The sequence below is a fragment of the Carcharhinus amblyrhynchos genome, chromosome 4, assembly GCF_965287045.1.
Source record: "Carcharhinus amblyrhynchos chromosome 4, sCarAmb.v2.hapA, whole genome shotgun sequence".
NCBI lineage: Eukaryota > Metazoa > Chordata > Chondrichthyes > Carcharhiniformes > Carcharhinidae > Carcharhinus > Carcharhinus amblyrhynchos.
The window spans coordinates 45,667,102-45,689,860 of NC_137327.1; the positions used below are offsets into that span (position 1 = coordinate 45,667,102).

At 40.5% G+C, this 22,759-nt stretch overlaps 1 protein-coding gene across 1 annotated transcript in view; it reads left to right on the forward strand.

Moving 5' to 3' along the window:
- The window catches only part of tsnaxip1 (translin-associated factor X interacting protein 1), a 68,780-nt gene that overhangs the window by 9,839 nt on the left and 36,182 nt on the right, over positions 1–22,759 (forward strand). Inside the window, exons 2-6 of the mRNA XM_080187073.1 lie at positions 1,242–1,347; positions 1,916–2,028; positions 6,676–6,802; positions 10,503–10,596; positions 20,701–20,897. Coding sequence (XP_080043199.1) covers positions 1,242–1,347; positions 1,916–2,028; positions 6,676–6,802; positions 10,503–10,596; positions 20,701–20,897 — 637 coding nt within the window. The remainder of the gene's footprint in view (positions 1–1,241; positions 1,348–1,915; positions 2,029–6,675; positions 6,803–10,502; positions 10,597–20,700; positions 20,898–22,759) is intronic.

Sequence of the window (22,759 nt, forward strand, 5' to 3'; positions counted from 1 at the left end):
ATGCATGGGAACACCACCTCAAAAATCTCCTCCGAGCCACACACCATCCTGATTTAGAACTATATCTTCATTGCATTGCTGTCACAGGATCAAAATAGTGCAACTCCCCTCCAAACAACACTATGGGTGTATCTAAACTAGGTGAATTGGAGCATTTCAAGAAGGCAGCACATCATCAACTTAAGGGCAATTGGGGATGGGCAATAAATGCTGGCCTAGCCAACAATGCTCACGTCCCATTGATCCAGAGTAGATATTAATAACAGAATAAAGGTCAGTACAGACTTTTATTCCGCTATCAACACATTCAGCAGTTTTGCTCTCAGACAGTACTAACGTATTTTCTGCTATTAACACATTGTGATATTTTGCTCTCAGATAGCATTGACCTTTATTCTGTTATAAACACCCATTCTGGACCAATGCATTGTTCCTTTACCACTACCATTTCCACTGTTTTTGCCTTTTGTTCCATGACATCTTTGTATTTTAATCTCCCAGCACTTTCTAACCTCTTCCTAACCCTCCTTTTCCTCCACCTGACCCTCCCTCCCTTTATCAACAACCTTAAAACTCATCATTTCTGTTCTCCAGTTCCAGTGAAATATTGGACTTGAAATATTAACTTTGTTTCTCTCTCCACAGATGCCGCCAGATCTGCTAAGTTTTTCCAGCATTTTCTGTTTATATTTCAGATCTCTGGCACCTTCAGGTGCCTTCAGTTCTATAACATTATTTAGTTATTCTGTTTTCTGCAGATTGTGCAAGTGGACCAGGATTTCATTCTTTAAAAAAAAACTAATTTAACATTGATTAACATTATAAATCATCATAGAGACATATAAGATAATGAAGGGACTAGATAGGGTAGAGGTAGAGAGATTCTTTCCACTTAGAAATGAAACTAGAACTAGAGGGCACAGCCTCAGAATAAGGTGGTGGGGGGGTTAATTTAGAACAGAGTTGAGGAGGAACTTCTTCTCTCAGAGGGTAGTGAATCTCTGGAATTCTCTGCCCATTGAAGTGGTGGAGGCTACCTCGTCGAATATGCTTAAGTCACGGATAGATAGATTTCTGATCAATAAGGGAGTTAAGGGTTATGGGGAGCAGGCAGGTAAGTGGAACTGATCCACCTCAGATCAGCCATGATCTTATTGAATGGCGGGGCAGGCTCGAGGGGCTGGATGGCCTACTCTTGCTCCTATTTCTTATGTTCTTATGTTATCTTTTTCTTATGATAGAGAGACATCAAGCAAATTAAATGTGACTGAACTTGCACCCGCTTGTCTGTCTTATCAGCTACATGGCAGCAATATAAAATACCATCTTCCACAGAAACAATTATTGGTAAGCATTTTGATCACTTATGCTAGCCCATGAAAAATCTTTTCAGTAAACCAAGAAGAAGCAATCACCAGATGATGTAAGACAGTAAACATTTGAACAAAACATACTTCAGAGGGGTGTGGCAAACAGCATTATGATAGAAAATTGATTTATTTGCTTTAGGTACTTTTTTTAATAGGCAATAGTGTTTTAATTATAGTGATAAACTTCTTAAATATTACTATGGATTTTCTTTCCAAGACAAGGCTGTGTTTCTTCCTGGTCAGATTACTTGATCACTTTGCATCATTTGGATAGTATCTTGAGGATAGGTAAATTTCAGTTCTTCTCCATTTTTCTTCATTACTTTGTGTCCTTACTGAGCTGTGTTGTAGGTTTTAGAACATGTATCTTGGTGACAGCTGAAGCATGGCCTGAGCTGATAGGAGGAACAAAAGGGATTGATGTCTACACAGAAAATTTGTATCTTTTTTCCCTCTGATTCTTCTTCAGTATATAAAAATGTTTTTTTAATAGATATGATTTTTTTTAAGTAACACGCTGATCTTACATTTACATTGTTCTGCAGCCAAGTGTTGTAAAGAATGACAGATACCTGTCCAATTGGCCTGGGCACGTTGGTGGAGAGATTGTTCAACCAAAAAAAACGTTTCAGCAATCAAATGACAACAGATACCATGGGTAAGAGACAATTATGTCCATGAAATCTGTTACAGTTTATAATAAGAGGTTATTACTCTTTGAACATAAAACTGCAAGTGGGAGATTAAATGATATCCTGTTGGTGATCCAGGTTGTCATTGTTCATTGATCAAATGCCCTCCCTCATTTAGAACTGATCAGATCCAATCTAAGTCTGTTTTGATTTATGTTAGCTTGGGTGATAGTGAGATGCAGCAATTGGTCTCTGTGCCCTGGGCTAGGGAGGCAAAATGCTGGCCATGATTCCCACTCAGAAAATGGGGCAGGAGCCAGCCATTTAGTTCTTTGAGTCTCTTTCTCTATTTAAGTTTGTTGTGACTGATCTGTACCTCAACATCGCTTATCCAATTTTGATCCACATCCTTGATACATAAGAAATATAAGCAGAAGAAGGCCATTTGGCTCCTTGAGCCTGCTGTCCTCCAGTTGATAAAATCATGGTTGATCTTCAACCTCAACTACATTTTCCACCATGTCACTATGTTTCTTGATTTCCATTGTGTTCAAAAATCAATCAACCTCAGTCATGAATATACTCAACAATTGTGCATCCACAATCCTTTGGAGTAGAGAATCCCAAAGATTCACAACCTTCTAAGTGAAACAATTTCTTTTTCTTACTATCATCTAATTGTTGGTCTTGAAAATGTCAATTACCCATTGTTTGCAATCTTTCTCTGGGAGGTATTTCCATTACCTTTTGAATGGAAAAGAAATCTCCTAGTTCCAGTTCCAAATAGACAAGCTCTAATTTCTCTATTTCTGCTCACTCCACCATTAACATACAATGTGAGCAGTGCGTACCAGCTACAAGATGTACTACAGCAATGCATCAATGTTCCTTCAACAAACCTGTATCCTCTACCACCATTGCCCTAGAGAAGGGCAATGGCAGGAGATGCATCCACCAGCTCCAAGGTCTTCTCCAAGCCACATACTATACAATATATATTAAAAGTTGAAATTCTGTCTTTTTGTTCTAATTTCCCCACCAGAGGAAAAAGTTTATTTTCTGTCTACTCAATTAAATCCTTTTACCATTTTTAAATACCTTAATTAGATCACCCCTCAATTTTGTAAAATCAAGGGATTATAACCCAAGTTTATGCAACCTGCCATCAAAAATGTGAATGCAGCTGGAAGGTCATATTACTACACAATGTAAGAATGTACATGTGTGGGTATTGGCTGAGGAACAGAATTGAGCCCTGATTTGATGTCCCATTCTTGTGGATTAAAAGCCTATTCACTGTATAATACTGCACATCAGGAATGGCTAGTCAGGCAAAATGCTGGAGACCATGATTGGAAGTGTACCCTAGCATGAGTTAACACTATTAGGAAATTCTCATGTGCTAATTAAGCAGCACAATACAAGGTCTAAATTCCTTTTATCATTAATGTTAATTTAATCGGCTTTTGCCCTGTGATATAATTATAAGATTAAACATATTTAGATCTGAAGTCTGTGGTGATTTTATAGTTTCAGGTCTTGTTATTTAATAATTTTGCCAGTGAAATTTATCAATTTGTGCAGGCAATATAGAAAATGTTACTTTTTATATTGTTACAATAAATCTGGTGATACAAGTTGATATTAATTGGATTATAATGTTATTTGTTCTGCTATAACTTACAGCTGATTGTACTTTTGAAATATACATTAAAATCTGAATTACAACTGCAAAATCCAGAAAAAAAACAATAGAAATATGTTGCACTAATTTGCACAAATTTTGAACAATACTTTTCTTGACAATGTACAGTTCTTAAAAGTGCCCATTTTTCTTTTGAAATTTGTATTGTTGGTGACTTGTGTTTGAATATGTGTTTGAAAATAGTTTGTGTTTAGAAAATAGACACTTGGGGTATAGGGAGTGATCTTACGAAAAAAATGTCTAAGTGCCGAACAAGCAAGAAAGCGGGGAGAGAATCGCGCAGGTTTATTTGGTGAGGAGTGAGTTGCGATCTTACGTCACTTAGTGCAAAAAAAAAGAGCCAGGATGCGATTCTTGCCAGTAGTGGGGCGGGGCCTAAACTTGCTGGTGAAGCCGGATGATGAACTCTTGCGGTGCCATCAGAGTCAGTGGACTGGTCGGTATTTAAAAACTCTGCAACCAGCCTGAACAAGTACACCACTACAGTAACTGACTTCATTAGTAAGTGTGTAGAAGACTGTGCCAAAGAAGCAAACCTGCATGTTTCTCACCTGGAAACCATGGATGAACAGGGATATCCACTGCTTGCTAAAGTCCAGGTCTGAGGCACTCATGTCAGTTGACTTTCACCTATACAAGAAAGCCAGATATGGATCTAAGGAGCTCTGTCAAAGATGCTAGAATACAGTACCGGACCAAGCTAGAGTCCCAGACTAGCCACACAGACTCCTGCCAACTACGGCAAGGTCTGCAAGACATAATAGACTACAAGATGAAGGTATGTAAAATTGCTGGCTCCGATGCACCGCTGCCTGGTGCACTCAATGCATTCTATGCCTGTTTTGAGCAAGAGGTCAGCAAGAACACGCCCTCCACCCTGTAAGCCTCGCCTGAATTGGTATCTGAAGTCACCATCGCAGATGTCAACCCTCTCAAAGGCCAACCCATGGATAGTGACTGGCCTGGATGGGGTACCCAGACGAGCACTCAGATGCTGCGCAGATCAGCTGGTGGGAGTATTCGCTTTTTAGCAAAATCCTTCTCTTTACAGCAATTGGAAGTCTCTATCTGCTTCAAGAAGACAACCGTCATCCCAGTACCAAAGAAAAGGCAAGCAGTGTGCCTTAATGACTATCATCCGGTGGTCCAGACTTTCATCATTATGAAGTGCTTCGAAAGGTTAGTCGTGGCACAAATTAATTCCAGCCTCTCAGCTTGTCTGGATCCACTACAGTTTGCCTACAGCTGCAGCAGGTCCACAGCTGACATCTCCCTGGCCTTGCACTCAATCCTGACTAGATAGCAAAGACACCTATGTCAGACTGAGTCCTTGGCTTGCTGCAGTGTTTCAGTGAAGCTCAACGCAAACTGAAAGAACAGCACCTCATCTTCTGGCTGGGCCTTCCAGTCTCAACATCAAATTTAACAACTTCAGATGATTAGCTCTCCCCCACCTCAACCCCTTTGTTTTCATTTTATTTAATTATTAACTGTTCTCTATCTTTTATTTCTTTATTTTTCTTCTTCCCTCCCCCAACTTTTAGTTTATCCCCCCCTTTCCTTACCTTTCTCCTCCTTTGCTTCCTCTTTTTCACCCATCTCCCTCTCCGCCACATCTTCATCAGTCACAATTTACCCTTTGATTTCAGTTTCTCTGCTATTTGGCCATTCACACCTTTTATTCTCTCTATACTCTTCCATTAGCAGCCTTTCACCTTGTTCCTATGGCTATGACTCATCTTTCATTCCCTCACCATATGGTATAAATAACTCTCTTTCTATGCCTTTTAGCTTTGACAAAAGGTCATCTGGACTCGAAACGTCAACTCTTTTCTCTCCTTGCAGACGCTGCTGAGATTTTCCAGCATTGTCACTTTTGGTTTCTTTAACTTATTGGTCCTGTGTAAGTCAAAGGCAAATATTCAAAGAGTGTGGCTTTACTTACAACGTCATCCGTTATAACTTAGAGGCTACGTTGCAGTTTCCAAATCCTCTGTTTCACTCTTTGCTGAAACAGATCATGAAGTCATTTACTGTAAATAAATACAGAGGTTTTGTATTTTGTTTTGATTTGTCAGACATTAGTTCAGTTAATACATTTTGTATGTTGACTACTGTTTAAACAACTTATGTTTATTTATATGCCACTTTAATGGTAGAAAACCTTCTCAAAGTGCTTTGTGAAGCATATTCAAAAGAAATATAGTTTGATATCTTGCTGTATTTCTTGGGCTTCGCTGGGTTGGTAAATAAACCAATCAAGTAGTTTTAATGTAATTGCACAAGTTTTCTGACACATTACTTTAGAAATGACTGAAAAATTTGATAGGTAACCCATCTATCCTGTGGTAAGTGTTTTAACACGATTATTTAATTGTTAAATCTTGGTATCGTACCTTGGCTACAGCAGAGAATAATGATGTATGTCTAGTTCATGAGCTAAAACTATCTAATAGTGAACATACTTCCGTTAAACCCATGTCTCCATGTGAATTGCTGGTCTCTCACACCTATCTTGATAATCTACTGCAGTAGACCTATTGGATTGTTGTTAGCTGCCAATGTATGCTTGCTTCATTCTTAACTCTTTTTCCCTGCCCTTTACTGTTCACTTTTAGCATTTCCTTTGTTGTGCTTACAATTTTAGAGCTTCACCATTTCCCCTTGATCCCCAGTGTCACAGACAATCTTTGACAGAACCCTCACTCCCAGCAACCTAGAGGTAACTAAATACTCAATATCTGGGGATATAGTAACCCAAAGAAAATGTATGAAAAGAAAATGTATGAAAATGTGAAAGAACATTTCTCATTCACAATAGTTTAGAAAACATGTAGTGAGTAAAATTGAAATTGTGATGCTTGTGGCTACATTTTAACTGAAAGAAGCTGTGACACGTGGGCTGGGCTGCATTGAAGCAGGTGCTTCACTTTTTTCTAAAATAACTTTTTTTGTTTTAATCCTATAGATTTGACATTACAGATACAAACAGTGCTCCAAAACCTCGATTCCTGGAACAGCTGGAAGCACACCTGAGGAAAGAGCTCCAGGTCTTGGACCCCAGTGGGCCCAATGCTCGGGAAGTAAACCTACAAGTGGGTTTAAAGCCTATTTTGATATATAGTTGATATGTTTATAACATTTAAGTGCACAGAAATATAAATCAGTTAATCTGACACATTATCATTTGATTTTCTAAAGAACGAGGGTTAACATTCTCAGCATTTTTAAGCATAATTACATTTCTTTGTCTCATCAGTAATATGCAATTGAACCACAGTTTACCACTGTTAATTATAAGTATTTTTTCAAAGTAACATATCAAATTATACAATCACCCAAATTAAGCAGGTGGAGTAAAACAACACTGGAGATTTTCTTTAATATAATTTGAATTTTAATTATTAATTTAAATTGAATTTTTTGCTGAGTTAACTGACCTCAAGAGGGCTGATTGTAGTGCAGAGGGCTACAAGCAGAAATTACAATTTAGCTGGAGATAATCATGATATTCTATCTGCAAGAAAGAGAACCTTTTCACTAATGCCACAAAGATTGGATGTTCCAGAATCTGCAAGATTCCCTTTGTGACTATTCCATTAAAAAAATCTGTTTAACAATAACAAGACAGCTGCACATTCATTGTAAAGGATGCATTCTAAGAGAAACAAAATGTGTGCTGTGCAGCTAATTATCAATCCCATCAAAGGAGATAGAGCAATTCTGAGGGGATGTATAGAAATTGGCTACTGCACCCTGCTACCTGACAATGACAATAAAGCAGAGGGGTGGAGATTTGGAGACAATTTACAACAACTAAATTAATAATGGAGTTCAGAGCACCCCTAATGGTTCATGGGTCTGTGCCTGGAGACAGGTCCTCCCACAGCACCACAACCTCCACTGCGATGTGCCTTGGAGGCCGGTCCCCCATCCATCCCAACAGGAATGGGGATTGAACCCCTTGCCATTGATACCAATCTGTTCCACAACAGCCGTCCAACCAACTGGCCAATCCCCACAAAGAGTTTGAGTTTGTTGTGATAACATGTACTTCTACATGCATGTTGTAGCTTGGATCTATGGTTGGTGAAGATAGGGGCTCCAAGTTCTTTACGTCACGTAGCTTTTACTGTCTGCCATTGAAATATGTTGGAAGGATTTACAAATAAATACACAGCCTGTTTGGCCAAGTTATAAATGTGCCTTCCTTGGTCATTAAGTCCGAGAGAGAGACTTGAACCTGGAGCTTTTAGTTTAGAGGCAGAGATGCTACTCGTTGGACCACAAGACTGCCTCACCACTAATCACAGTCTGTCAGTCTGACTACCTGCCCATTAGCCTGATTCTCTGTCTCCTGCCACTCTGCCATTCTCATACAAGTCAGTAATTTGCCTTCAATTCTTTAAGTTTTTCATAAGAGAAAGTTTAATCAAATGGTTTTTGGAAGTCCATATAAAAGGCATCCCTAAACATACCATATCTCATAATTTAGTCATATCTTCATAAAACTGAATCTGATTTATCACCGTGGCCTACCTCATACAAATCCATGTTGGCTCTCTCCAGCTGAGAATTTTCAAGCTGTTCAGTCACTCTAAATTGAATTGTAGACTCCAGCAATTCCACCCCACCCCCTCCCCCCCGCATTGGGCATGGTGGCACAGTGATTAGACTCCAGCAATTCCTCCAACCATCTCCCCCGGCACAGTGATTAGTCCTTCTGCCTTACAACTTCAGGGACCTGGATTCAATTCTGGCCTTGGGTGACTCCGTGGAGTTTGCACATTTTCCCCATGTCTGGCTGGAATCTGCATGTTCTCCCCATGTCTGCCTGGAGTCTGCACATTCTCCCCATGTTTACATGGTTTCTCCAGGTGCTCTGATGTCTTCCCACTGTCCAAAGATGTGTGGGCTGTGTTGATTAGCCTTGCTAAATTGCCCCTTACTGTCCCAAGGTGTGTGGATTGGATGAAATTAGCCATGGTAAAATATGTGCAATTTGCAGGGGTAAGACAGGGGAGAGGGCCTTGGTAAGATGCTCTGTCAGAGAGTCAATACAGACTCGATAGGCCAAATGGCCTCGTCTGTACTGTAGGATTTTATGATCTGTCTTTCTTAAATAGTGGTAGAATAATATGTCTAGATTTCTGATCTAAAGGAATGATTTCCAAATTGAGAGAACTTTGAAAAAAACTATAGTTAGAACAGCTGCAATATTCTTACTTACTTCCTTTAAAACTCTGGGATGGAAACCATCTGGATCTGGAGATGTAGTCTATAATGCCATTGCTTTCTTCATGATTTTGCTAATGTTAATTTTGTTGAGATCCTCTCCTTGATTTCAATATTAGATTCCTTGGGATCTCTGGCACACAAATCTCTTCCTATGTTGTAAACACTAATGCAAAGCAATTATTTAACAAGTCCATCTCCTACTCATTTTCCTTCATAATACAAGCATTGGCAGTTTATAAGGAGTTCATGTTGCTTCTGATATAATAAGAAAGATTTTTGTGTTGTCATATTGTCTAATCTCAGCCAATGTGACAGGAAAGGAACTATAATTGGCCTCAGTAAACCATGCAGTGACAGAGAAAAAAATCAATAATTGTCCCCATTCCCTAATTCAATCCAGTGAACCAAACTGGAGTGTGAATATTTGGGTTTGGTTTGTGATACCTCACAAATACTGGGCCTGCTGGCACTGCCTTTGGAGCTTATTAATGAAATAAAATGAGTGTTCTGACAGATTATCAAGGGACACTCAAAAGTTTAAAACTGTGGAACTCTACCCCAGCTAAAGGAAGGAAAGAAAAACTATAGGCAATAAAATTAACTAATGTCATGTAGATTAGTAAATATACCACAAATATCCATGAATAAATGGTGCATTTGTTAGTGCCTCACAATGCATGAAAAGATAGAAAACCTACTCAAACATATTTACATATACCACTCGAACTAGTTTCTACAAACTGTTCTGGGTGATTTTCTTTTATTGTCAAATAAAATTGTTTTTTGTGCCCAGGTGTAACATTGGCTAACTTTGCAGTGTGCCACTCCCTGATGAAGTGTGTGGGACTGAGATCTTTTGTGTGAATTTTAGCAATTTCTACATATGTTATTTGCAATGCAGATTGTCTTTGCAATATACTATACATGTGCTTTTTAATTACAGCCCAATTGCTCTATACCACCCATCCCCCTATAATTAGCTTTGTACTTTTGATAGATTGCTGCCAGAGATCATTTTCTTAAGGTGCTGCTCTAGGAATAATTAATTAATGTCTATTGCTTTAAGTGCACATTGCAAAAGAAATCTTACTTTTTTACATAAAGTATGGTTCTAAAAGCCAATAATTGCTAGAATAACTGATAATTAGATGGTAATGTGAAACTGAGAACTGGCATGCAGCTAGAAGTGGCTGTGTCAGACACAATGAAGCAAATGATCAATGTGAGAAGAATACTGCAGAGCAAGAAGTTTCTAGGCCTATGATGTAATGGTTTTAACCATTTTGAATCCACAGTGATATTCCAACACCAAAATGAATATGTTTTTGAAAATGCTGATTTTATACATAAATAGAAAGATGGTCTTGCACTTACTTAACATCCCCCCTCCCTGATTGCATAGATTTTTCCTGTTGTCAGCTAGAAGTTTATTTTGAAATAAAATCAAGCATGTATGTCGCAATCATTTTGCATCAATGATGTACAGGGCACTGGCTTTTTTCACACTAACTAATTGCTATCATTGCTGAGATATTAATTATTCTGCTTTCCACAAAGGCTTATCGTGAGGTCTTTGAATATTTCATCGAGGACCTAAAAACTTACAAACCATTGCTGTCAGCCATAAAGAATGAATATGAAATTACGCTGGGTATGTAATTTCTGTTACTGACTATGGAACCTTTACTGTATTTCTAGATACTGAATAAACAGGGCGGAAACTCTTAATCACCTTTTTGTTTTACTGTAAATTCTTGGGGCTAACTTATCACTTGCCCACATTGTGGTCGGTAATTCCATGAACATTATCACATGTTAGTATAACATCAGAATTTTTCCTTGGGATCATTTAAAATGTTTGTTTAAAAATATTACTAACAAAACTGTCCCTGTGGCTGAACAGGCTTATCCACTGAGTAATTGAACATTAATGAGGTATTCAAAATCACAAGAAGCTTGGGTCAGAATAAATTGGGAGAAACTGTTCCCCTCATGAAAGGATCAGAAGAGAAAAGGCACCGATTTAAAGTACTTTGCAAAAATGAATCTTCTTCATGCATCAAATTATTGCAATCTGGAACGTACTCCTGAGAGTGAGATGGAGGCATATTCAATTGAGGCACTCAAAGGGAAAGGATGAAAAGGAAGGATGTGCAGGGTTACTGGGAGAAAGCAGAGGAATGGCATTAGGTGAAATGCTCACCTGGAGAGCTGGTGCAGACATGATGAACTGAATGGCCTCCTTTGTACTGTAAGAATTCAGAGGTAATGTGACCAGAAATGTGCTAAGTTTGATCCATAGCCTATGCTGAGTTAACTGAACTCGGGCAGTGTAGCAGCAGTAATCACTAGTCCCAGTCTTCCTGGGGTTGGGCGGCAAAATGCTAGGTTTTCTGTTCCTGCAATTATGTATTGCAACTCTTCCTTGTACGTTATTGTGTGGTGTAGATAGAATCGAATCTAGCTGTAACGAAAACAGGAAATGCTGGAAAACCTTATCAGGTCTGGCAGCATCTGGGGAGACAGAAACTGAGTTAATGTTGTGCGAATTGTGCGGAGGGTGTGGAGAGTCTGCAGAAGGATCTAGATAGGCTGGGCGAATGGGCCAGGAAATGGCAAATGGAATTTAATGTTGGCAAGTGTGAGGTGGTCCACTTTGGTAGGAAGAATGGTAGGAAGGACTATTACTTACGTGGCGAAAAACTGCAGCAGGCGACGGTGCAGAGGGACCTCGGGGTCCTTGTGCATGAGTCGCAAAAACCCAGCCTGCAGGTGCAGCAGGTGGTCAGGAAGGCGAATGGGATGCTGGCCTTCATAGCGAGGGGGATTGAATATAAAAGTAGGGAGGTCTTGCTGCAGCTGTATAGGGCATTGGTGAGGCCGCAGCTGGAGTACTGTGTGCAGTTTTGGGCGCCGCACCTGCGCAAGGATATTTTGGCCTTGGAGGGAGTGCAGAGGAGGTTTACTAGGCTGATACCGGAGTTGAGGGGGTTGAGCTATGAGGAGAGGCTGAATAAACTAGGCTTGTACTCGTTAGAGTTTAGAAGAATGAGGGGAGATCTCATTGAGACGTATAAGATGATGAATGGGATGGATAGGATAGAGGTGGAAAGACTCTTCCCGCTCAAAAAAGACAGTAGGACTAGGGGGCACAGCCTCAAGATAAAGGGGGGGCAGTTCAGAACGGAGTTGAGGAGGAACTTCTTCACTCAAAGGGTGGTGAATCTCTGGAATTCTCTGCCCGTTGAAGTGGTGGAGGCTGCCTCGCTAAATATTTTTAAGAAGCGGGTTGATGGGTTTTTGATAAGAGAGGGGATTAAGGGTTATGGGGAGAGGGCGGGAAAGTGGAACTGAGCCACGACAGATCAGCCATGATCTTATTGAATGGCGGGGCAGGCTCGAAGGGCCAGATGGCCTACTCCTGCTCCTATTTCTTATGTTCTTATGTTCTTATGTTTTGAGTCCAATGTTACTCTTCTCCACAACTGGAGAGAAGTAAAAATAGGATGGGTTGTGTGTTATTTTAAAGAGGGGACGGACAGATGGCGCAATATAAAGTTTCAGGGATAGGTTATAGAACAGGAAAGATTGAGTGGCAAAGATGTCATGGAACACAAGGCAATATGGTATAAAACCACATCTTTGGTCCAGAGTAGGTGTTAATAGCAGAATATAGCTCAGCACTGTGTAAAAACAAAACAGTAGAATGTGTTAATAGCAGAAAAAGGGTCAGTGCTGTCTGAAAGCAAACATTTGAGAACAAGATACAGACTGACTGACATGGGGCGGGGTGTGAGGGGGGATTCAAGCTGGTCAGAGTTCATGGTCTGAACTTGTTGAACTCAATGTTGAGTACAGAAGGATGTAGAATCATTGGCTTCCTTCTGCACTGAAGGAATTCTTTCAGCCCATCAAACCTGCACCTACAACAATCCCAGCCAGGCCCTAGCATAATCCAATTATTTAACTGCTAATCCCCCTGACACACTAAGGGGCAATTTACCATAGCCAATCAACCTAACCCGCATATCTTCAGAGTAAAGTCTAAAATGTCAATATGTGTAAAATGTAAAGTGCCTAATTAGTAGATGAGATTCTGTTTCTTCAGCTTGCATTATAATGTAGCAGGCATGAATTAAAATGGTAAGTGATAGGAAGATCAAGGTCATGTTTGTGAACTGAACAAAGATATATCTAGCTGTGTTGTCCTTTATGGGGAAAAGCCTGCAAGTGCTCATTGTCAAGGAATCCACAAGAAAAATGGCTACTTGTGTGAGGTAGAAAAGAACAGTCAAATAAAGCAACAAGTGTCAAGGGAGGAAGGAGAAATTATCTGAAGATTGGTAATAAAAAAGGTCAGATTTTAAAGTTCTGCTATTCCTAAGACTTGACATTGATTATAATCTAATTCTAGAAGTTCTTTTTAACTTCTGCAGCTCCTAACTGTGGAGTCTGTTTTAACATATCTTGTGCAGGATATATAAAAAAAGCTTAATGCCTGATGGCCAATCTCTGTCTCTTATCTCCAATATCTCCCGCTATTCACTGTAAAACTTACTGTATTTTTATGTTTGATCTGTAATACTGTAGAGTAAATACGATTCTGAACTTTCCTTTTTGAATCTTTCTAAGCAGTAAATATTCATCCTACATAACATTGCTCTTCCCTGCCACTCTCACTTAATCTAATTTGTATAAGAGCCCATGGTGTTGGAGGTAGTAGATTGACATGGATAGAGAATTATCAAATGGGCAGGAAACAGTGAGTGGGGAGTTGGTAACCCATAACCAGTGGAGTTCCATGGGATCAGTTCTGGGACCACAGCCATTTACAATATATATATAGGAGGAAAGAAGCGAATGTATTGTAGCCAAATTTGCAGACTCACAAAAATAGGTGGAAAGGTAAGATGCGAGAGGGATACAAACACTTGACAAAGATATATTGATAGGTCAAGTAAGTGGGCAAAAGTTGGCAAATGGAATATAATGTGGGAAAATGTTCATTTTGAAAGGGAGAACAAAAGAACAAAGTATTATTTAAATGGAGAAAAACTGCAGAAAGCTGCAAAACAAAGGGAATGGGTGGTACTTGTACACAAAACACAAAACTAGCACACAGGTGCAGCAGATAATCAAGCTAATGGAATGTTGTCCCTGAATTCAAAGGGATTTGGAATATAACAGTAGAGAAGTCTTGCTGAAACTGTGCAAGTTACTGGTGAGACCACATCTGGGGTATTACGAGCTGTTTTTGTCCCCTTATTTAAGGAAAGATATTATTTCACAGGAGGCAATTCAGGGAAGGTACATTAGGACAATCACCGGTATGGAGGGATTGTCTCATGAGGAAATGTTAAACAGGCTGGGACTTGACTCAGTGGAATTTAGAAGAATGAGAGGTGACCTAACCACCGATTGTTGGGTGTTGAGGCATGTGTCCCCTGGGCATTGTCACCTTAGCAGTGCCAGCCTGAGCCTCCTGGCACTATCCAAGGCACCTCCCCAACCATTTGGATGGCCTCGATTGCCCCCCCCACTCTCCTCTTCAGTCCAGGAATGAAATACTCTTGGTGTAGGGGGAGAGGCTAGCGGGCCTGGAGATTTGAGTCCCAGGCCCGCTAATGCCATTTAAACAATACTGAGATTAACGTCGGCATAATTTATGCATTGGTGCAGGGCTGACAGCGCCGGAAATCCAGAGCTGGGAGATGCGCTTGGAGCAGATCCTGCAGATCGGACGCTGCCTAAATCTCCTGGCCCGTTGCATTAAAAACTCAGCACAACAGGGTGGAAGAATCGCAGCCTCCATTGGGTCTTCTGTTGATACTGCTGTTGTTGTATAATATTGGCTTTGATTTTTCACCTCGCTTTGTCAGTAAAAACATGTTATAAAGATTGCATTATGATCTTGCACCTATGAAGCTCAAATTAACAAAACAGACCAAGACAATTTTTGGACTTGACTGCATTTTTGGCTGTATTTGCTGTCCACAGCTGATTACAAGTTATATTCAAAGACTTGTGATCTTCTCTTTTCTTCATTTCTTTACCTTTTATAATGGATAATGGATAAAAGGCCACACACATCTGCAACGTAATTCACAGTTATTCTATACATTTATTCATTCATTAATTGAAAGTGGGCATTGCTGATAAAAGCAGAATCAATGGCTCCTCCCTAATTGCCTTTGAGAATGTGGTGACAAGTCACCTTCTGAACCACTGCAGCCCATCGGTTGTGGTATTCCTGTTAGGTGGAGAAATATAGGATTTTGACAAAACAATGATGAAGGAGTTGCAACGTATTTCCAAGTCAGGATGTTGGAAGGCAACTTGTAGGTGGTATCCCCATGTGCTAGGTGCCCCTATTCTTCTAAGTGACGGGGATTTGGGAGGTGCTCTTGAGGCTTTGGTGAGTTCCTGCAGTGCATCTTGCAGATGGTACACACTGGTGCCACTTTGCACCACTGATGGAGAGGATGAATAGTTAAGGTAGAGTGCCATTCAAGTGGGCTGCTTTACCTGGATGGTGACAGTTTCTTGAGCATTGTTGGAGCTACAGTCATCCAGTGTAGCTAGTGTAAAATATTTCATCATACTCTTGATTTGTTTCTTGTAGATCATAGAGAGGCTTTGGAGAATGAGTAGGTGAGTTACTTGCCAGAATATTCACGTTCTTCACATGCTTTGTTGTTCCAGTATTAAAAATACTGAATATTACAAATATCAAATATGCCTTCCGCTCTATCACCGCCAAACTTTGGCAAATCATATCACAAGGCTGTGCTCTTGCTCCTGGCTTACAAGCAAAAACTGAAGCAGAAGAATCCATCAAAGAAAGTTGTGCAGTGTTGGTCTGAGGAATCGGACGATCTCCTGAGGGGCTGCTTGAGTCAGTGGACTAGTCAGTATTTAAAAATTCTGTGACCAGCCAGAATGAGTATGCCACAACAGTAACTGATTTCATTAGTAAGTGTGTAGAAGACAGCTTGCCAAAGAAGCAAATCCGTGTATTTCCCAACCAGAAACCATAGATGAATAAGGATATCTACTGCTTGCTGAAGTCCAAGTCAGAGGCGTTCAAGTGAGGCGACCCTGATCCATACTAGAAAGCCAGATACGATCTAAGGGCATCCATTAAAGATGTCAAAAGACAGTACTGTACCAAGCTAGAGTCCCAGGCTAGCCACACAGACCCCCGCTGACTATAGCGAGGTCTGCAAGACATAACAGGCTACAAGGTGAAGACATGCAAAATCCCTGGCTCCAATGCACCCCTTCCTGATGAACTCAATGCATTCTATGCCTGTTTTGAACAAGAGTCAGTAAGAGCATGCCCTCCACCCTGGAAGTCTTGGATGAACCTGTGTCTGGGATCACCATTGCAGATGTCAGAGCAGCTTTCTCAAAGGTCAACCCACAGAAAACAACTGGCCTGGATGGGGTGCCTGGATGAGCACACAGATCCTGCACAAATCAGCTGGCAGGGGTATTCGCAGACATCTTCAACCTCTCTACAAAATCTGAGCTCCCTACCTGCTTGAAGAAGACGACCATCATTCCGGTCCCTAAGAAAAACCAAGCAGCGTGCCTCAATGATTACTGTCTGCTGGCTCTGATATCCATCATTATGAAGTGCTTCAAAAGGCTAGTCACAGCACAAATCAAATTCCAGCTTCCCAGACTACCTGGATCTGCTACAGTTCACCTACTGCCACAACAGGCCCACTGCAGACGCCACCTCTTTGGCACTGCACTCAACCCTGGAACACCTAGGTAAGAAAGAACCTCCTATTTATTGACTACAGCTCAACCTTCAACACCATTATTCCCTTAAACCTCATCTCCAAACTCCATGGCCTGGGCCTCGGCTCCTCCCTCTGTGACTGGATCCTGAACTTCCTAACTCTCAGACCACACTCAGTAAGGAGCGGCAGTAACACCTCCTCTACAATCATCCTCAACAGCAGTACCCCATAAGGCTGTGTTCTCAGCTCCCTACTATACTCCTTATACACCTATGACTGTGTGGCCAAATTTCTCTCCAATTCGCTTTTCAAGTTTGCTGATGACAACACCATAGTGGGACAGATATCAAACAATGACGAGACAGAGTACAGGAATGAGATTGAAAATCTGATGAACAGGTGCGGCAACAATAATCTCTCCCTCAATGTCAGCAAAACAAAGGAGATTGTCATGGATCTCAGGAAGTGTAGAGGAAAATATGTCCCTGTCTACATCAATGGGGACAAAGTAGAAAGGGTCAAGAACTTCAAGTTCTTAGGTGTCCAGGTCACCAACAACCTGTCCTGTTCCTCCCTTGCTGACGCTATAGTTAAGAAAGCCCACCAAGCAGCTACTTTCTCAGAAAACTAAGGAAATTTGGCATGTCAGCTACGACTCTCATCCACTTTGGTGCAACAGATGCACTAAAGAAAGCATTCTTTCCAGTTGTATCACAGTTTGGTCTGGCTCCTGCTGTGCCCAAGACCGCAAGAAACTACAAAAGGTCGTGAATATAGCCCAATCCATCATGCAAACCAGCTTCCCATCGGTTGACTCTGTCTACACTTCTCACTGCGTCAGCAAAGCAGCCGGCATAATTAATGACCGCATGCAGCCTGGACATGCTCTCTTCCATCTTCTTCCGTCAGGAAAAAGATACAAAAGTCTGAGGTCATATACCAGTCAATTCAAGAACAGCTTCTTCCCTGCTGCCGTCAGCCTTCTGATTGGACCTACCTTGCATTAAGTTGATCTTTCTCTACACCCTAGCTGCGACTGTAACAGTGCATTTTGCACTCTCTTGTTTCCTTCTCTATGAACAGTATGCTTTGTCTGTATAGCATGCAAGAAACAATCCTTTTCACTGTATGCTAATAGATGTGACAATAATACATCAAATCGAAATCAAATCAAAGTATTTTTGTGCTAGTCCAGTTAAATTTCTGGTCAATACTGGCACCAAGAAATTGATACTGGGTGATGTTTTTGATGGTATCGCAGCCACACCTCATTCAGTGCATTTGTACAGTTTGGTGTATATGTTTTGCTGTACGATTTGAGAGTTTTCACAGAATCATAGAATCCCTACAGTGCAAAAAGAGGTCATTTGGCCCATCGAGTTGCACCGACCATAATCCCATCCAAGCCCTACTACCATAACCCCACACATACCTTCTGACAGGAGGGTCAATTTATCACGGTCAATCAACCTAACTCGCACATTTCTGGATTGGAGAAGGAAACCGGAGCACCCTGACGAAACCCACACGGACATGGGAAGAACATGCAAATTCCACATAGACAGTCACCTGAGACCAGAATTGAAACTGGGTGCCTGGCACAGTGAGAAAGCAGTGCTAACCACATGCCACCGTGCCATCTTTTTGCTGTATTTTAATAATATTCATCTCAGAATGAAGTCATTATTGTCAAAAGCAATTTCATGTGGAAAAAAAAATGTTCAGTCAAACGGTGAGAAGGAAATTAGATGTACTGAAGTGGATACTACCTGCTTTATTCATTCTGAGGATAAAGATTCCATCTAATCTGCCTTAATGAAAATATTCATGCTTGTAAAATTAGTGTAACTTCTGATACAGGGTGGTGTTAAGACCATGGGACCAATTTTCCTTATTTAAAACACTACTGTGACTTCTCCAACCTATTTTAAATTTCTGATTTTCCATAGTAATGAGTTTTGTGTTTGCAGCAATTTGGAGGAGGAAAATTTAGAGTCATAGAGATTTAGAGCCTTTCTGGCCTCAGGTGACTATGTGGAATTTGCACGTTCTTCCTGTGTCTGTGTCGGTTCCTCCAGGTGCTCCGGTTTCATAAGAACATAAGAAATAGGAGCAGGAGTAGGCCATCCAGCCCTTTGAGCCTGCCCCGCCATTCAATAAGATCATGGCTGATCTGTCGCGGCTCAGTTCCACCTTCCCGCCCTCTCCCCATAACCCTTAATCCCCTCTCTTATCAAAAACCCATCAACCAGCGTCTTAAAAATATTTAGCGAGGCAGCCTCCACCACTTCAACGGGCAGAGAATTCCGGAGATTCACCACCCTTTGAGTGAAGAAGTTCCTCCTCAACTCCGTTCTAAACCGCCCCCCCTTTATCTTGAGGCTGTGCCCCCTAGTCCTACTATCCTTTCTGAGCGGGAAGAGTCTCTCCACCTCTATCCTATCCATCCCATTCATCATCTTATACGTGTCATGTGTCTCTTCCTTCTTGACCAGGGCCTCAATATCCTGAGTCATCCAGGGTTCCCAACCTGCCAGCCTTGCCCTTCACTCTAAGAGGAATGTGTTTACCCTGAACCCTGGTTAACACACTTTTGAAAGCATGCCACTTAACAGATGTCCCTTTTCCTTCTCACAGACTCCCCCAATTAACTTCTGAAAGTTTCTGCCTGACACCATCAAAATTGGCCTTGCCCCAATTTAGAATATTAACTTTTTGGGCAGACATATCACTCTCCATAGCTATTTTAAAGCTAATAGAATTATGGTCATTAGTCCCAAAGTGATCCCTCCCTAACACTTCTGTCACCTGCCCTTCCTTATTTCCCAAGAGGTCAAGTTTTGCCCCCTCTCTAGTCATCCACATACTGAATGAGAAATTCCTCCTGAATGTACTCAACACATTTCTCTCCATCCAACCCTCTAATACTATGACTGTCCCAGTCAATGTTAGGAAAAATAAAATCGCTGACTATTACCACCCTATTTTTCTTGGAGCTATCTGTAATCTCCTTACATATTTGCTCTTCAATTTCCTGCTGACTATTTGGGGGTCTATAATACAACGCTATCAAAGTGATTTTCCCCTTCTTATTTCTCAGTTCTACCCATATAGACTCAGTGGCCAAGCCCTCAGATATATCCCGTGACGCTTTTCCTAATCAAAAGTACAACTCCCCCTCCTCTCTTACCTTCTGCTATGTATTTCCTATAGCAACTGTACCCTGGAACATTTAGCTACCAGTCATGTCCCTCCCTTAGCCATGTTTCAGTAATTGCTATAATATCCCAGTCCCACGTACCCATCAATGCCCTGAGTTCATCTGCCTTGCTTGTCAGGCCTCTTGCATTGAAATAAATGCAGTTTAATCTGAACTTCCCTTGCTCTCTGTCTTGCTTCTGTCTGATCTGTCTGGTAGTAGGATTACTGACACTGCCTTGACTAATTAATGTGCTCTCTTTAACTTCTGTGCTGTCCTCAAACTTGTCTTGTCTCCCTACTGCTTTGGATCCTATTCCCCTGCCAAACTAGTTTAAACCCTCCCGAGTAGCTCTAGCAGATCTCTCCGGCAAAATGTTAGTCCCTTTCCAGTTGAAATGTAACCCATCCCTTTTGAACAGATCAGCCCTTCCCCAGAAAAGATCCCAATGATCCAAAAATCAAAATCCCTGCCCTCTGCACCAGCTCTCAAGCAGGCATTCTGCCTAATCCTCCTATTCCTACTTGCACTAGCACGTGGTACCAGTAGTAGTCCTGAAATTACTACCTTCGAGGTCCTGCAAAGGATTGTGCAAAGAAAAGATAATCCTCCAAGTAGTAGGGTTGGATGGTAATAAGACAGTCATACCTTTTGCACTAGAATATTTTATTTCTTGAAAATTCAGATGGAAAGTGGCTAATGATCATGTTATTTTTGTTTTCTAAAACCTTTGTGAATACAATAGGCAGAAAATTGCATTTTCCTCATGTCCCTGTTTTTAATCAAGCAACACCTATTTTTTCAGTTCACCTGCGAAACCGAATCCGTGAGCTGGAGCCTCTTAAAAGCTTGCTGGTTACAACGTCACAGGCCTGTGAACGTAGGATTAATGCCCTACGTAAAGAGGAAAGGTTTGAGATAGAATCACTGAAGAAAGAAAAAATACAACTTCTGGACAAAATTGATTATTTACTGAGGATGCAAGATTCCCTAGAGACTCAGGTCATTTGAGACTGAATATATTTTCTATGAATATTCAGTGTGTTGATTGTTATGAAAACTAAAAAAGAATGTTTGCGATTAAGGTGTTTGAGCCTTCAATATACTTGCAAATGTGGGTTGTTTGTTAGGCAACAATCAAATGTTTATTATGTTGCAGTCAGTTTTACCTTTTGCTGCTATTTGGTTTGCTTTTCAATTTATAATAAATTGAAGCATCTTACTTATTCTCAAATAAAACGTCATTCATTATGTTTGAACAATCTGAATGATGCCCAGTACTGCTATCAGAATTTAGCAAGTAGTTTTTAAAACCTATTAGAGACGTTATTTTTGATATAAATGTCTTTGCTCCCTTCCTCTCCAATATGGTGGCAGAGTGGTGCCATGGATGGGCAGATGTTATCACCAAATTAATCATTGTTAAAGTTGTTCACCCATAAGTAATGAAGTTTTGGAAAGAAATTTAGGAAACAATTCAAACTTCTTATTTGTGGATGACTGACACGTTTTTGGTGACACCTTTAGAGCAGAGAATCAAGTTTACAGCTGAATCAAGAGACATAATATACAAATTAAATTGTGCATTTTTCAAAGTACAATAAAGCCCACATTTTATTCAAATTATCCACAATAGGAAAGTTCTTAAACTTAAATAGTTGCTAGGGTGTATAATTTTTTTTTTCCCCAGCTAATGCACTACTTTTGTATTGTAGCCATATAATGTTGGGTAATATGGCAACTGTTTTTCAAATAGCAATGCCGGCTGACACAAATGAGGTGTGTAACCAAATAATTTTTTTAACATTTCTTTGATTGAGGAATGGATTTTGGCCAGGACGCCAGGAGAACTATTCTTCCTTGAATATTGCTATGGAATCTTTTATGTTGACTTGAAGAGGTAGAGGATCTTTGGCTTAACTTTCATCTGAAATCTACATGCTCCCTATGTAGGATGCCTAAAACAATGGCATTTTTCCACACCTTTCTATTCTCACTTGTATACATAGCTAAGTATTTTAACGCAAGATTTTGCACTCAAAGCCAAGCCTTTGTCATTGATCCTGTGATCTCACTCTCTCCCCATAGTATTCAATCTCCTCTTGTTCTAGTGTATTTTCTTCAGGCTAATTTCAAATAGCTTTGGAATGTTTTACTATTGTAAAGGCACTACTTAAATGTGAGTTGTTGATTTGTTACCAGTGAAGAGAGCTCAACTTTTGACATGGATTTTGACTTAAATGGAGATGCTCAGGATGGCAGGGAATGGGAACCTATGTAAGGAGTCAGAGGAAAGGGAATTGAGGACAAGAACAAAATAAAGAAAGGGGAATAGAAAAGGGATAGGCAGAGAAATTGTGGGCCAAAATCAAACAGGGCCACAGTAAAAAATGGTGGGAACAGGACAAGTAATGCTAAAAAGAAAGGCCTTCAGGCTTTCTGCCTTAATGCACATAGCATTTGCAATAAAGTGGATGAATTAATTGCACAAATAGACGTAAGTGGGTATGATGTAGTTGGGATTATGGAGGCATGGCTGCAGGGTGACCCAGGGATAGGAACAGAACATCCAGGGCTATTCAGTATTTAGGAAAGACAGACAAAAAGAAAAGGCAGTGGAGTTGTATTGCTGATTAAAGAGGAAATTAATGCAATAGTGAGGAAAAATATTAGCTCCAATGATGTAGAATCTGTATAAGTAGAGCTGAGAAACAGCAAGGGGAAAAAATATTAGTGGGGGTTGTAGATAGGCTCCCAAACCATAGTGTTGATGTTGGGAATGACGTTTAGCAGGAAGTTAGAGTTGCAAGTGATAAAGAACATTGTAATTATGGGTGGACTTTAATCTGTCTATAGACTGCGCG